Source organism: Nannobrachium achirus (assembly GCF_963921795.1).
Source record: "Nannobrachium achirus genome assembly, chromosome: 3".
In the NCBI taxonomy this organism is placed as follows: Eukaryota; Metazoa; Chordata; class Actinopteri; order Myctophiformes; family Myctophidae; genus Nannobrachium; species Nannobrachium achirus.
Window position 1 is genome coordinate 62,262,887 of NC_137812.1, and position 13,011 is coordinate 62,275,897.

At 43.4% G+C, this 13,011-nt stretch overlaps 1 protein-coding gene across 1 annotated transcript in view; it reads right to left on the reverse strand.

The window, feature by feature from the left end:
- The window catches only part of pkd1a (polycystic kidney disease 1a), a gene marked incomplete at its 5' end in the record, with an annotated part of 160,009 nt that overhangs the window by 39,035 nt on the left and 107,963 nt on the right, over nt 1-13,011 (reverse strand). The window contains 5 exons of the mRNA XM_080722718.1: nt 493-816; nt 6,460-6,604; nt 7,145-7,303; nt 9,012-9,171; nt 11,544-11,760. Coding sequence (XP_080578844.1) covers nt 493-816; nt 6,460-6,604; nt 7,145-7,303; nt 9,012-9,171; nt 11,544-11,760 — 1,005 coding nt within the window. The remainder of the gene's footprint in view (nt 1-492; nt 817-6,459; nt 6,605-7,144; nt 7,304-9,011; nt 9,172-11,543; nt 11,761-13,011) is intronic.

A 13,011-nucleotide genomic window follows, 5' to 3' on the forward strand; every position in this document is an offset into this window, starting at 1 on the left:
GTCATGGAGAATACAAGAACGGAATATAATTATATTTATATATTATGTTATATTAAAATCCTTGCTTGCTGAAACTGTTTTTCAACTTCAACTTTTTCATATTAACGTTAACCTTGGCATCCATATTTTGTGCCAGTAAGTTATAAGTTCAAAATGTTTCTAAATCTTTAAAATGTTTTCACCAAAATTATCAAAAATAACAAAAATATGCAAACTAACAACATGTCACAATATGATGTGTTCTGAGCTTGTAGATTGGCATTTTTTGCAATCATTGTATAACAGAGTATATACTGTAGGGCTCAAATGGTTAATGTGCACACACACACACACACACAACGCACGCACGCACGCGCACACACACACACACACACACACACACACACACACACACACACACACACACACACACACACACACACACACACACACACACACACACACACACACACACACACACACACACACACACACACACACACACACACGGACCTGAGCTGACGTTGTCATGGTAACAGAGCAGGCTCTGGGGGTCGGCCAGCTTCCCCGTGGCAGCGATCTCGGTCCCCCGCAGGACCAGCGGCTCCTCGTTGAGCACGCGGGCGTGCATGAGGATGAGCATGAGCACCGAGGACAGGCTGTAGGCCTTGGCTGCCACGCGCAGGGGGTGGGGCTCCAGGGGCTCCAAGGGACCCCCTTCTCCTCCTGGGTCCTCCCCGAAGGCCGGGGGGGAGGAGGAGAAGGAGGGGGAGTCCAGGTAGGGGGGCTGGAGGTAAGGCTGGGACGCAGACTGGCTCACCTGGTGGATCAGGTCACCTAGAGGGAGGAGAGGAGCAAGCAGGGGGTGTGTCGCTATCAAATTCTGGGCCCTGGGTACAAGGATTCACTCACATTTTGTGCTTTAACTATTGACAAAATAGCAGATATACAAGCTCGCATTTTTAGAAAAATTGTGAACATTTGTGCAAGTCTTTGAATATAAATATTTAGAAACCTATGTTTCTATGTCAGTAGTGCTAAAACTTTTTCATGTGAAGGACCCCCAAAATGATTATGTATTTGGCCATGGACCCCCATCTCAAAATATTTAGCTCCAGGGACGACACCCCCCTCACGACTTTTCAAAAATAGCAGATCTACAAGCTCGCAGCGCTGTGAGCTTGTATATCTGCTATTTTTCAATAGCTAAAGTATAAAATAATTAAGGCCCGCCTCCACCTTGGGCCCTAGTAACTCACTTTCCACCCCCCTTGTGACGCCCCTGGGAGCAAGCTTAATATCCACAAGTTACCCCAAGGTGTTTACTGGGGAAAAGGGGGTGGTGTTAACGTGGGCTTCACTTCCTTCACCCAGCTGATTCAAATCACTTTAACAAAGCACCAAGTAATCACCATGCAGAGATTCAGGTGTCACAGGCTCCCAGCAGCAAAAGCAACCAGTCAGAATAAAGCAATTCAAAGGAAAGGAAAGCGGGTAATATTTTGATAGTTTTAGTTAACTAAAATAGCTGGAAAGGACAGAAAATGGGAGGAGAAGAGGAGAGGGTAAGGGAGGAGGTCAGACGAGGGAAGGGAAGGGAAAGGAAGGAGGTTGACAACAAAGTAGGTGCTGCATCAATGGGGCTATAGGGTTAGGAACAAATATACCGTATATGTGTCTCAATAAAGGGTTTTTGTTTTTTATTTGCTGGTCCTTGGCTATGAAAAGGGATTAGACACTGCCACACCAGGGTTGTGCTGATAATTCTGGGCCCCATGAAAAGATATATGATAGTGGGGCGTTTATATATACTTATGATGTCCATAATGTTCCAAGATCAGAACACTTGTGTGCTTCTGTGGGTCCCTGTATTAGTAGCCTCAGGGCCCCTCGTATCATTATCACCTTTCAAAGCTTTATCCCCTACTGAACCAATAACAGTTATTTTCATTTATTTCCACTGTGCTGTTTATCAAACAGATACATCAAAGCAGGGGAAGAGAGGGGGGAGCTGAGAGGTGACAGGTGGGGACACAGTCCATTCTCTCACATCCTGGCTGCTTTGGTGTGTGTTTGTGTGTCTGTGTGTGTGTGTTTGTTGGTATTGTCCAACTAAAGTCATGTTCACTTTTAAAATCCTGCACGCTGTCTATCTGACATTGGTATATTTCTTTAGAGTGATTGTTTGGTTATTAAAATAGTTTGTAACAACGAGAAGAAGCCATAGTGTAGTGTAGGGATTGGCTCAGTTACAATCCCTTATGTGCTATATGTATACTGTAAAATGCATACATGGAGACTGAAAAAATAAAAGAAAAACACGCTGCATAGTGACAATCATAAATGTAGCCCCCCAAAAAGCTTGCATTGAGTGTAAGTAACAACCAGTAAGACTCCCTAATCAGGGAGAACTGCGGTGAGAGCATAGATTGTAGAAAATATATTGAGAGGCGTAAGTATAGAGCTGTTGCTTCGGTCTCTCGACTCTCTCTTTCTCTTTATAGTTGTTTATTTTGTCTTGCGCGGTGCGCCAGCGACTAGGCTACACTGGATCCTCATCTCTCTGTGATACAGTAGTTGTGCTCCGTGTGTATAGTCCTATACAGGAGTGTTATCAATTCACTTGTCATGCCGTTATGTAATTAACGGATCATTGCTTTTAAATGTTCTAACGATATTTTATATGGCTCTGTTGCACTGCACTGTTATGTGCTCTAAATCAGTGCTGAAAGTTTCTCCTCCATTTGCACAGTTGGATTTGGATGCCTTAAGAATCGACATTCAAAGACGTATTTGACATGTATTTAATGACGGCGGGCTGGGCTGGGCTGGGCTGTGAAAATTGATGCTGTGTTGCGGGGCAGGTTGAGCTGGACAAGAAAATTAAAATGTGCGGGGCCCGCGGTCCATAAAAAACACCCGTGCATCACTACTCCCCATCTCTCTCTCTCTCCCTGTTTCCATCTTCACTAATACTCCATAAAATAAAGGCAGAAAAGACCACCAAAATATCTTTAAAAAATATATATATATATATCCTACAGTACAATATAATAAACATCAAAGCCTCATAAGATGTTTGTACAGTATAAATGAGTCTTGCAATATCAGACAATTGTCTTTCTACCAATCATGGGGATTTCTAAAAGCCAGTTGCTAGAACAGTTGGTAGTTGCTAGAACGGTGACAAGTACATGGGTAACATATCATGTAAATCACATGTGGATGGACAAGTGATGATGCTGTTGATGGAAAATGTTTTACCTGTGTATTGGATGGGAGAAATTATACATTTTCATGGTATTGCAGTATTTGCATTGTGTGCAACTACCGCAACAGTATTTGCCCTTGGGAAGAGGGTGCAAGTGTGTCTGTAATCAGGGACGTGCAGAGAATGTTAGAGAGGCAAGGGCTGGAATTTCTAAAAGGGCCTTTTGGTGAAAATATTGAAAATAGCAGACCTCCAACCTCACAATGCGTCACGCTGCTATGCGTTGTGATGCGTTGTGAGCTTTGAGGTCAGCTATTTTCAGTACTTGATACCACACTAAACTAAGCATAAAAAAGGCAATACTGGAGGAGATGTGGTGTACGGCATGGATTTCTACACAGTGAGCAATTCTTTCAACATTTATGATGCGTTCAAGTTCAGGAGAGTTTAGACAAGGCAATTCTCTTGAATGCTGCCTTCAGGTATGGCATGGAAAAGGGGGCATTTGCATTTCTTTCACCATAGTAAAAACTGCATTCATGGTCTGGAGAGGGCACTTTACAGACGGATAAAAGGGCAGGGACTCAAGCCCCCTTTCATGTCTAAGTGTGCATGTGCCTGTCTAAGAAAGTTTTCTTGTTTTAGGCCACATTCTCATAATATAATTTGGTTTAGTCGTTCGAATGGGAGGGGTGAAGTTGCTACATTCTTGCATATTTAATTGATACGTTTGCGCTCGCACTGCACTTTGTCATCCGAAACAAGGAATCGTCCACGTCTGTCCATGGGACATGTATGTATTCAAGCTGCATAATAATGCCCCCTCCATCTCCCTGTGTTTATTAATTCTTCAAGTTCAACTCACAATGTAACCGCAGGACCGCCGCAAAATTGAGGCGCAGGCGTCAGCCTATTTATCTGCGGTCGGCGGTCGTAAACGGGCGATCAAAAAATAAAACCAGCGGCGGCCGGAGGGACTCGCAAAATCTACCAGCAATAAACCAGACAGCAAATACTTTTAATAGCAAGATATGAATATCTACGAAGAGGAGGACATCAACGTCTCTCTCTCTCTCTCTCTCTCTCTCTCTGCCCCTCATCTTGCCCTCCGCTGGTTCCCTCTCTCCGCTCCGCGCATGAAGCGTCTCCATTTAGACATTATTTGGCACAGAGAGCCGCGCGCGCGAGCAAGGGCGAGAGACCCACACATCGGCCTATATTATATTAGGCCTATAGCCTATATATGATATACAAGTGACTCCTGTGGCACTTTCCTTTTATCTAACTGTGAGCAACTCCTCACAAATAATACACCATGTGCGATCGAGGGAGCGGTGATCAGAAATTGAATCAATGAGGGGAGGAGGCGGCCAGAATGGTCAGAAATCTAATGAGATCGGACGGTCTGGAGGGGGATTTAACCTTTTATAAATAACTATGGATTGAACCCGCACATGGCTCTATATATTGCCTGTATTTGAGACGGATGGATTCACACCAACAGTGAAGCGTTTGCTGTAGCGAATCGAAACCACCGTTTTTTTGTGGATTTGCATTCGATTCTTTGATTCGAAAAAGAATACGGATGCATCTTCACACATGCCCAAACGATGTGTATTTTCTGACAATACGTTAGAGGATTCGTTTTAATCGCAATAAAACGTGCCTGTGTGAATGCCGCCTTAGAGAGGCAGGGGTAGAAATTTCTAAAAGGGCCTTTTGGTGAAAATATTGAAAATAGCAGACCTCCAGGCTCACAACGTGTCACGCTGCGATGCGTTGTGATGCGTTGTGAGCTTGGAGGTCAGTTATTTTCAGTACTTGATACCACACTAAACTAAGCATAAAAAAGGCAATACTAGAGGAGATGTGGTGTATGGCATGGATTTCTACACAGTGAGGGCAATTCTTTCAACATAAGATGATGCGTTCAAGTTCCGGAGAGTTTGGACAAGGCAATTCTCTGCCTTCAGGTATGGCATGGAAAGTGGGCATTTGCATTTAGCATAGTGAAAACTGCATTCATGTTCTAGAGAGGGCACTTTTTACAGATGGATAAAATGGCAGGGGCTCAAGCCCCCTTTCATATCTAAATGTGCACGTGCCTGTCTGTATAGTTTACTGGATCTCTTCTTGTAATTGAAATTGGTGCGGACCAAGTGATCCCGTATGTCTTTCCCTATTTTGTTTGTTTACGAGGTGGACTTTCAAAAGTGGAGGAAAGATCAGCGTCACAATTTAACACGGATCTTAAAGCAGTAGAGTGGATAGAATATTGAGTGATACAGTACAAGTATCACTCAATATTTTTCTCAGAGCACATCTTTTTGAGGGTCAAATTGTATGCTTGACCAATCTACAGTGGAAGGGAGAAAACTTGTAGCCAGCGGCAAAGTGTACGGTCAATATCCTTCTGGTAGAGTGTTATGATGGAGCTGTCTGGAGAAAGTTTTCTTGTTTTATTCACATCATTTGATATACATTGTAAGTTACTGTCAAAACTGTTCAGCAGAGTAAGTAAAAGTAGCTAAATCTTTTCTAATTGTTCTGTTTCCATGAATGACTTCAACTATTTGTCTGGCATTGAAATGTCAGAATAAATCAATGCAAGCTAGACAGAGTGCAGGATTGTTGTTTGCAACGCCATCCACTCTATCCACCCCTACGCACCTGTCTCGAGGAATGGATGAATCAAAGTGTTCTGTTGGCCAACCTTTGTTTTAAAATACAATAGTTTTTGCAGTGGTAAGAAATCTCAAGCAAATTCATATTTGCGCAAAGCACAATAATAGTATCGTCAATACAAATACTGTCGCTGGAACAGTTTTTCGAGAAAGCTACAGTACAGGGGTCTTCAACGTTTTCAGGTCAAGAGAGAGAGATGAAGCAGGGACCCCCACAACCTGTTCGTAGATTCCATATAGTTTCATCGTTTAACAGCACAATAATCAGTGTATTTTGGATTCATGTCAATTTGTATTTTAAGATATTTAACCACTTGAGCCGTCATTACCTAATAAACTTGACCTTTTACTCTGTACTTAGTCTGCTCTTTTTCCCCTCTACACCAAACCTCTTCTGCGAGGCGTTGTGAGCTTGTAGATTGGCTATTTTTGGCTACAGTTCTCACAATATGGACACTATAGGGTTCAAGTTGTTAATATAAAAAGGATCGGAAGATTTGGAGGACCCCCTGTTGTAACTCTGAGGACCCGCTAGGGGTCCCGGACCCCCTGTTGAAGACCCCCGCTACAGTAGTGGAAATGTACCCATAATATTGAGGATGTTGTCAGCGATCTCTGTGGGGGTGACCGTGCCCTGCTTGGTGTCTGTCTGGAGGATCTCCAACATGGATTCCAGCTTATTCAGGGTGCTGTTCTGACACTCCTCACATATGAACTCTCGGCTCCTTGCCTGCATCAAACACACATACACACAAAAACACATAAAAAACAGCACATAAGTACATACAAGCAAGCCGATACATAAATATGCATGTAAGCAAAGCAGGCCCAGCACCACGGGGGTGCCAGAGGGGGCCTTTCACCCTCAGTTGTAAATCTTGCCCCCTCAGTTTACGTTTTATATCGTCACTGTCAGGCAGAAACCTTGTATCTCCGATTTTCAAATTTGTTCGTTTTATCATAAAGTAAAGCCATGCTTTCTTTATCTTCCAAGACTACCGCACAAAACTAGTGAAAATAGAAGATCTACAAGCACACAATGCCTTGCCTCGCGTGCTTGTAGATCTGCTATTTTCACTATTTTAAACATTATTTTAAATGATAAATACAAAACCAACGGTTTTGGACATACAAAGTTTCCACTCGACAACAACAATATATCCATATTGTTTTAATACATAAAAATTAGACGTGCCCCCTCGCCATTTTTAACTGCCCCCCTCAGTCATTTCATCCTGCAGCCGAGCCTGGTCCCTCCGTCTCTACTCACCGTGCACTGTTTGAGAGCAGCGGAGGTCTGCTGGATGTCGTTGACGGTGGTGAGGTCCAGCGCGGTCAGAGCCTGGGTGATGTTGCTGCGTACGCTCACCCTGTAGCGCCGCTCGGCCCGCGACAACACAGGGAGCCCCTCTCCCCTGCTGTTCTCATACTGGGGAACACAACCGTCTCATTGTCATTTCATTTCAACCTTTTATTTAATTCTCTGGAAACAGAATAACACAAAACAAAACGACAGTACGCCCAAAAAAAATGAATAGAATACAGAACACGTAAATGACAAAGATAACATGATCAAGAGAAAATGCCATCGCGTGATTTATAAAACTCAATTAAAGCAGGTACAGTTTTATATTGACGAGACGGTGATATCTGATTTTAAACGACCTGGGGAAACAAGAGAGCTATTCTTAAGTGTAGCCAGTAAAGTGTTCCAGGTATGTGAGGCACTACACTTGAAAGTTGACTTTCCAAACTCAGTCGAGGCATGTGGAATTGATTTTATAATGGTGTACTCATAGGCACATCATGCACACATGCACACACACACACAATGTGCGGGATTTACTCAGTAATAAGCATCAAAAGTGTGCAAAAAGGTGTATGAACACACCCAAAACGTCTGAAAGTTTTTTTTTTCGAACATCAAAGCAAGCATACAGTGTGCTGATGATCAAATAAATGTCACAGACGGCCTGCAGGATTATATTAATCAAAAAGGAATTAATTAAAAAGAAAAGTTGCAGGGCGCCGGGTATCTGAGCTGTTCGATTCACTTCATCTTTATTATCATCATCAGTTCACGCCAGCCATGCTCACTCACCCACACAGTGAGATGAAAAACATTCTGCCTGTGAGCATAACGCAGAAAATAGATGATGGAAATGGATTAATGAGTTGAGTTGAGTTGAGTTTAATCTAGGTGGACTGATTCATTTGTGGACGCATGGATGTACAGCAGTGGTTTTCAAACTTTTCAAGTCAAATCTCAAGGCACACCTGCATTCATATTGGGTGCAAAATAGCCTTTTTTTAAATGAAGGTAATAAAGGTATTTAATTAGCCTCTGCAACTGATATAGTAAATTACCAAATAATTCATAACATTTTGTAGAGTTGCATATATTGCAGTAATAAAATGTAGTTGTCTCACACACACACACACACACACACACACACACACACACACACACACACACACACACACACACACACACACACACACACACACACACACACACACACACACACAGACCTTTAGCCCATTTAGGCCTAGGATTATTGACTACTTTAACCATTGAAAAATAGCAGATATACAAGCTCACAGCGCGGCACCGAGTGCCGCGCTGCGAGCTTGTAGATCTGCTATTTTTGAAAAATCATGATTTTTCTTTGCAAGTCTTTGACTATATCTATTTAAAAGCGAACATTTGTGAATCATATATTTGCTTCTGGGGGGTCCCTGGAACAACATATTTTGAGATGGGGGTCCGTGGCTAAATACCTGTAATTTTGGGGGTCCTTGACATGAAAAAGTTTGAGAACCACTGATTTAGAGGAAGGATTTAGAAGTCGGGTCAAAGATCGGGTGAAAGATATTCATAGACTTGCACACATTTTCAAGATTTTTCAAAAATAGCAGATCTACAAGCTCGCAGCGCGGCACTCGGTGCCGCGCTGTGAGCTTGTATATCTGCTATTTTTCTAAGGTTATAAAGCATACAATAATGGTTAAAGTGGTTAAAATCTAACGCGACTCGGGCGCGTTCCAGGTATTTGAGAGTTAGGTCCCTAAATGTGCACACTCTCAGAGAAATGATCACTGATGATTTGACCGTTACAGTACTACAGTATACCCACCTCATTGAGCACTGTAATAAGAGCCAGGGATAACTCTCGCACTCCCTGGGAGTCGCCTTGCTTCAGCAGCTTCCTGAGTTTGGTGTCAGTCAACTCAGCCAGCCAATGAGGAAGGCTGCTGTATCTAGGGGGAGGGTCTGGTAGCACCACCTCAATGGACCTGGACGCAAGCACGAACGCACGCACATCGCACGCACGCACGCACGCACGCACACACACACACAGAGAGATTAGCACAGAGTACTATTGCTAAGTATGTGTGTTCATATGGGTGTAGATGTGAGTGTACTGTTGGCAGGGTGAATAAGTGAAGACAGACTATGCCAAAATAACTATTAGTTGAGAGAGAGAAAAAAAACAAAACATAAAATCCATTAACTAGAAATGAATAGTTTCAATGGCATAAATCAGGGGTCTTCAACAGGGGGTCCGGGACCCCTAGGGGGTCCTCATGGTTACTAAAGGGGGTCCTCCAAATCTTTGTGTGATAGAAGCTTTAGTGGTTCTCCAACCACTAGAACCCTAGTGTCCGTAATTTGAGAACTTTAGCCAAAAATGGCCGATCTACAAGCTCGTTGTGAGCTTGTAGACCGGCTAGGTTTGGTGTAGAGGGGGGAAAGGAACAGACTAAGTACAGAGCGAAAGGTCAAGTTTATTCATTATTGACGGTTCAAGTGTTTGAATATCTCACTATATATAAATATATAACACAAATTTACATGAACCCAAAATACACTGATGATTGTGCTGTCAAACGATGAAACAATATGGTATCTATGGGTTGTGGGGGTCCCTGCTTCATCTCTCTCTCAACAAAGGGGTCCTTGGCCTGAAAACGTTGAAGACCCCTGGCATAAATAGCAGACACACTCAGTCAAGCCTCCTGGCCTCACTTATTATGTGCTGTTCAGGATAAGCAATTCAACCATAAGACATTTCTAGTTTTCACGGTTAGTCATTATGACAATTAATTCCTCCCCTCACACAGTTCTGCGTGTTGACCCTACTGTTGCATCCTGGCTTCTCCTGCCAGTGAGGAGCCCCCACCGGGAGGACATAGAGCAGGGGTGGGCAACTTTGACGATGGCGAGGGCCGCTATATTTCCACCTTCACTCCAGAGGGCCACATTGCATATTGCTACGTCCTACTTCGTCATTGTACTATCTCATACAAAAGAAGCAAAAATAGCAGATCTACAAGCTCAAAACGCATCGCGCTGCGATGCGTTTTGAGCTTGTAGATCGGCTATTTTTTCTTCTTTTCAATTGGAATCCTGAATTATGTTTTGTTATTTTTTAATTGGAATCCTGAAATGTAACATTTTGATTTTCATTTCAAACGCATTTAGTTATATACTCATGTTAACTTTATGAACGTGAATACAAAAATACTACTATACATAGTCTGACGGAATTAAACCAGGTCATGTTAGGAATTGTAACAGCTGAAATCAATAATATATCAGTATTCCGGTATTAACCTGCGGGCCGCATTAAGCGAAGGTGGGGGCCGCCAGTTACTCCCGCCCAACACTCCCTGCTGACAGGTGCCGCGCCAGCCCGTAGGAGCACGCGAAATGACAAATGACAAATCACCCTCTCTGCCCCGCTTCCCTACCCCGAACACGGTGTCCATACAGACGCTCCACAAGTTTTTGGCAGATAACCAGTGAATGTTTCCAAGGATAATCAAAAGCCCACATTGCCATTCTTCAGAGCCACCTGCTCTCGCTAGGAAGCAAGTAGAAAGCTGAGGTTGGTGCTGGAGGAAAGTACAAGGCTATCTATTGTAAAGAGCTTTGAATAAAGTTGCTTTAAAAAAGTTATCAACAGACTATTCAATATTGAAAATATTCATTGGTTGCAGATCGTATTCAACTCTTTGGCCACCTACTGTACTCTTCCCGTCACCTTATGTGTGTGTGTGTGTGTGTGTGTGTGTGTGTGTGTGTGTGTGTGTGTGTGTGTGTGTGTGTGTGTGTGTGTGTGTGTGTGTGTGTGTGTGTGTGTGTTAGGGCATTCACAAATAGTGATTTTTAGTATTTGAATTATTCGACCTCAAAGTATTCGAATAGTCGAATATTCGACAGGACTGGCCAAACTGTCAAATATTAAGTAAGCAAGAGGCAAACATTGTGAAAATATTTTCACAATATTTATCTGCGGAACCGAGTCACATTAAATGTAATACCTACAATTCCAAGTGCTTGTCAGGGTGGGGGTCCCCAGTTCAAATATGTTTATTTAATTTGGGGGTCATGGCCTTCTTTTTTAAAGAGAAAAAATATATTTTTTTTAAATAAGCGAATATTTGACTTTGGTGAACAATGTCGAATAGTGACTTTGATATTCGAATATTCGGTGAATGCCCTAGTATGTGTGTGCGTGTGGGTATACATGTGCGTGAGCGTGTGCGTGTGTATGCGTGCGTGCGTGCGTGCGTGCGTGCGTGTGTGCGTGCGTGCGTGTGTGCGTGCATGCAGTAACAAATGTAAAAATCGGGTGCCGGCCCTGGTGGTGTAATGTAATTACTTATTGAGGGCGGTGATGGCGGCCCCCTGGTGGTCCTCCACGGTGATGGACACGGCCACGCGGTGGTGGGCGGAGCTGAACCCTGGGGGGAGGTAGGCAGAGTGCTCGGGGCTGGTGCCCTTGTACACGCAGAACTCCTCACAGTAGTCCTCCTTGCAGCGGGTCGCCACCAGGCTGTAGAGCAGAGGTGTCTCTGACATGCCCAGGTCACTGTAACCTGCAGAGGAAAAGGAGGGCATTACGTCACTGACTGTCGGGCGGCGGAAACCTCCTATCTCCGTTAAGTTTCAAATCTGTATGTTTTTGTCGGAAATGAAAGCCCCAATTCGTCATACAAAAGTGTGGCGCAAAAGTAGTGAAAATAGCAGATCTACAAGCGCACGACGCCTCGCGGTGCGAGGCGTCGTGTGCTTGTAGATCGGCTATTTTCACTATTTTAAATCATTTTTTTAAAATGATAACAAAAAAAGGAAGGTTTTTGGACATACAGTACAAGGTTTCCAAACGACAACGACGAATAGAGGAGAGGAGGGGAAAGCGGAGGAGGTAAAAAGAGAACGGGAAGAGGAGAGGGTAGGAGGTATGCAGTCTAGTCATCTAGTGCCATTCATAGTGCTCAGAATGAGTTAAGAGCCACCTGCTCTCGCTAGGAAGCAAGTAGAAAGCTGAGGGTGGTGCTGGAGGAAAGTACAAGGCTATTGTAAAGAGCTTTGAATAAAGTTGCTTTAAAAAAGTCAGGTCACTGTAACCTGCAGAGGAGGAGGAGGGCATTACGTCACTGTCGGCCGGGCGGCGGAAACCTCCTATCTCCGTAAAGTTTCAAATCTGTATGTTTTTGTCGGAAATGAAAGCCCCAATTCGTCATACAAAAGTGTGGCGCAAAAGTAGTGAAAATAGCAGATCTACAAGCGCACGACGCCTCGCGGTGCGAGGCGTCGTGTGCTTGTAGATCTGCTATTTTCACTATTTTAAATCGTTTTTTAAAAATAATAACAAAAAAAGGAAGGTTTTTGGACATACAGTACAAGGTTTCCAAACGACGACGACGAATAGAGGAGAGGAGGGGAAAGCGGAGGAGGTAAAAAGAGAACGGGAAGAGGAGAGGGTAGGAGGTATGCAGGAGAGGGAGAAAGAGAAAACATGAACACGTAGCAGTGAGTGAGAGGGGACTCAGGGGAGGGGGATAGATGAAGTGGTTTGGAAGGAAGGACAGTTAATGAGAAGGAGAGGTAGAGCGGTGATGAATGTGTTTAATCTCTCTCGTTTAACTACTTTTATTTGGACATGACATAACAGACGACCCGAGGGAATAATATTATAACGCTTACCCGACAAATAGAAAAGACAGATTTCACTTGTTTTGTTTTGTTTTCTGTTTCACTGTTTTCTGTTTCATTGCGTGTTTTGCTGTAGTTGGATGAGGAAACTTATGTAATGAAAAGGGGAATTACAGTAGAAAGTGATCTGG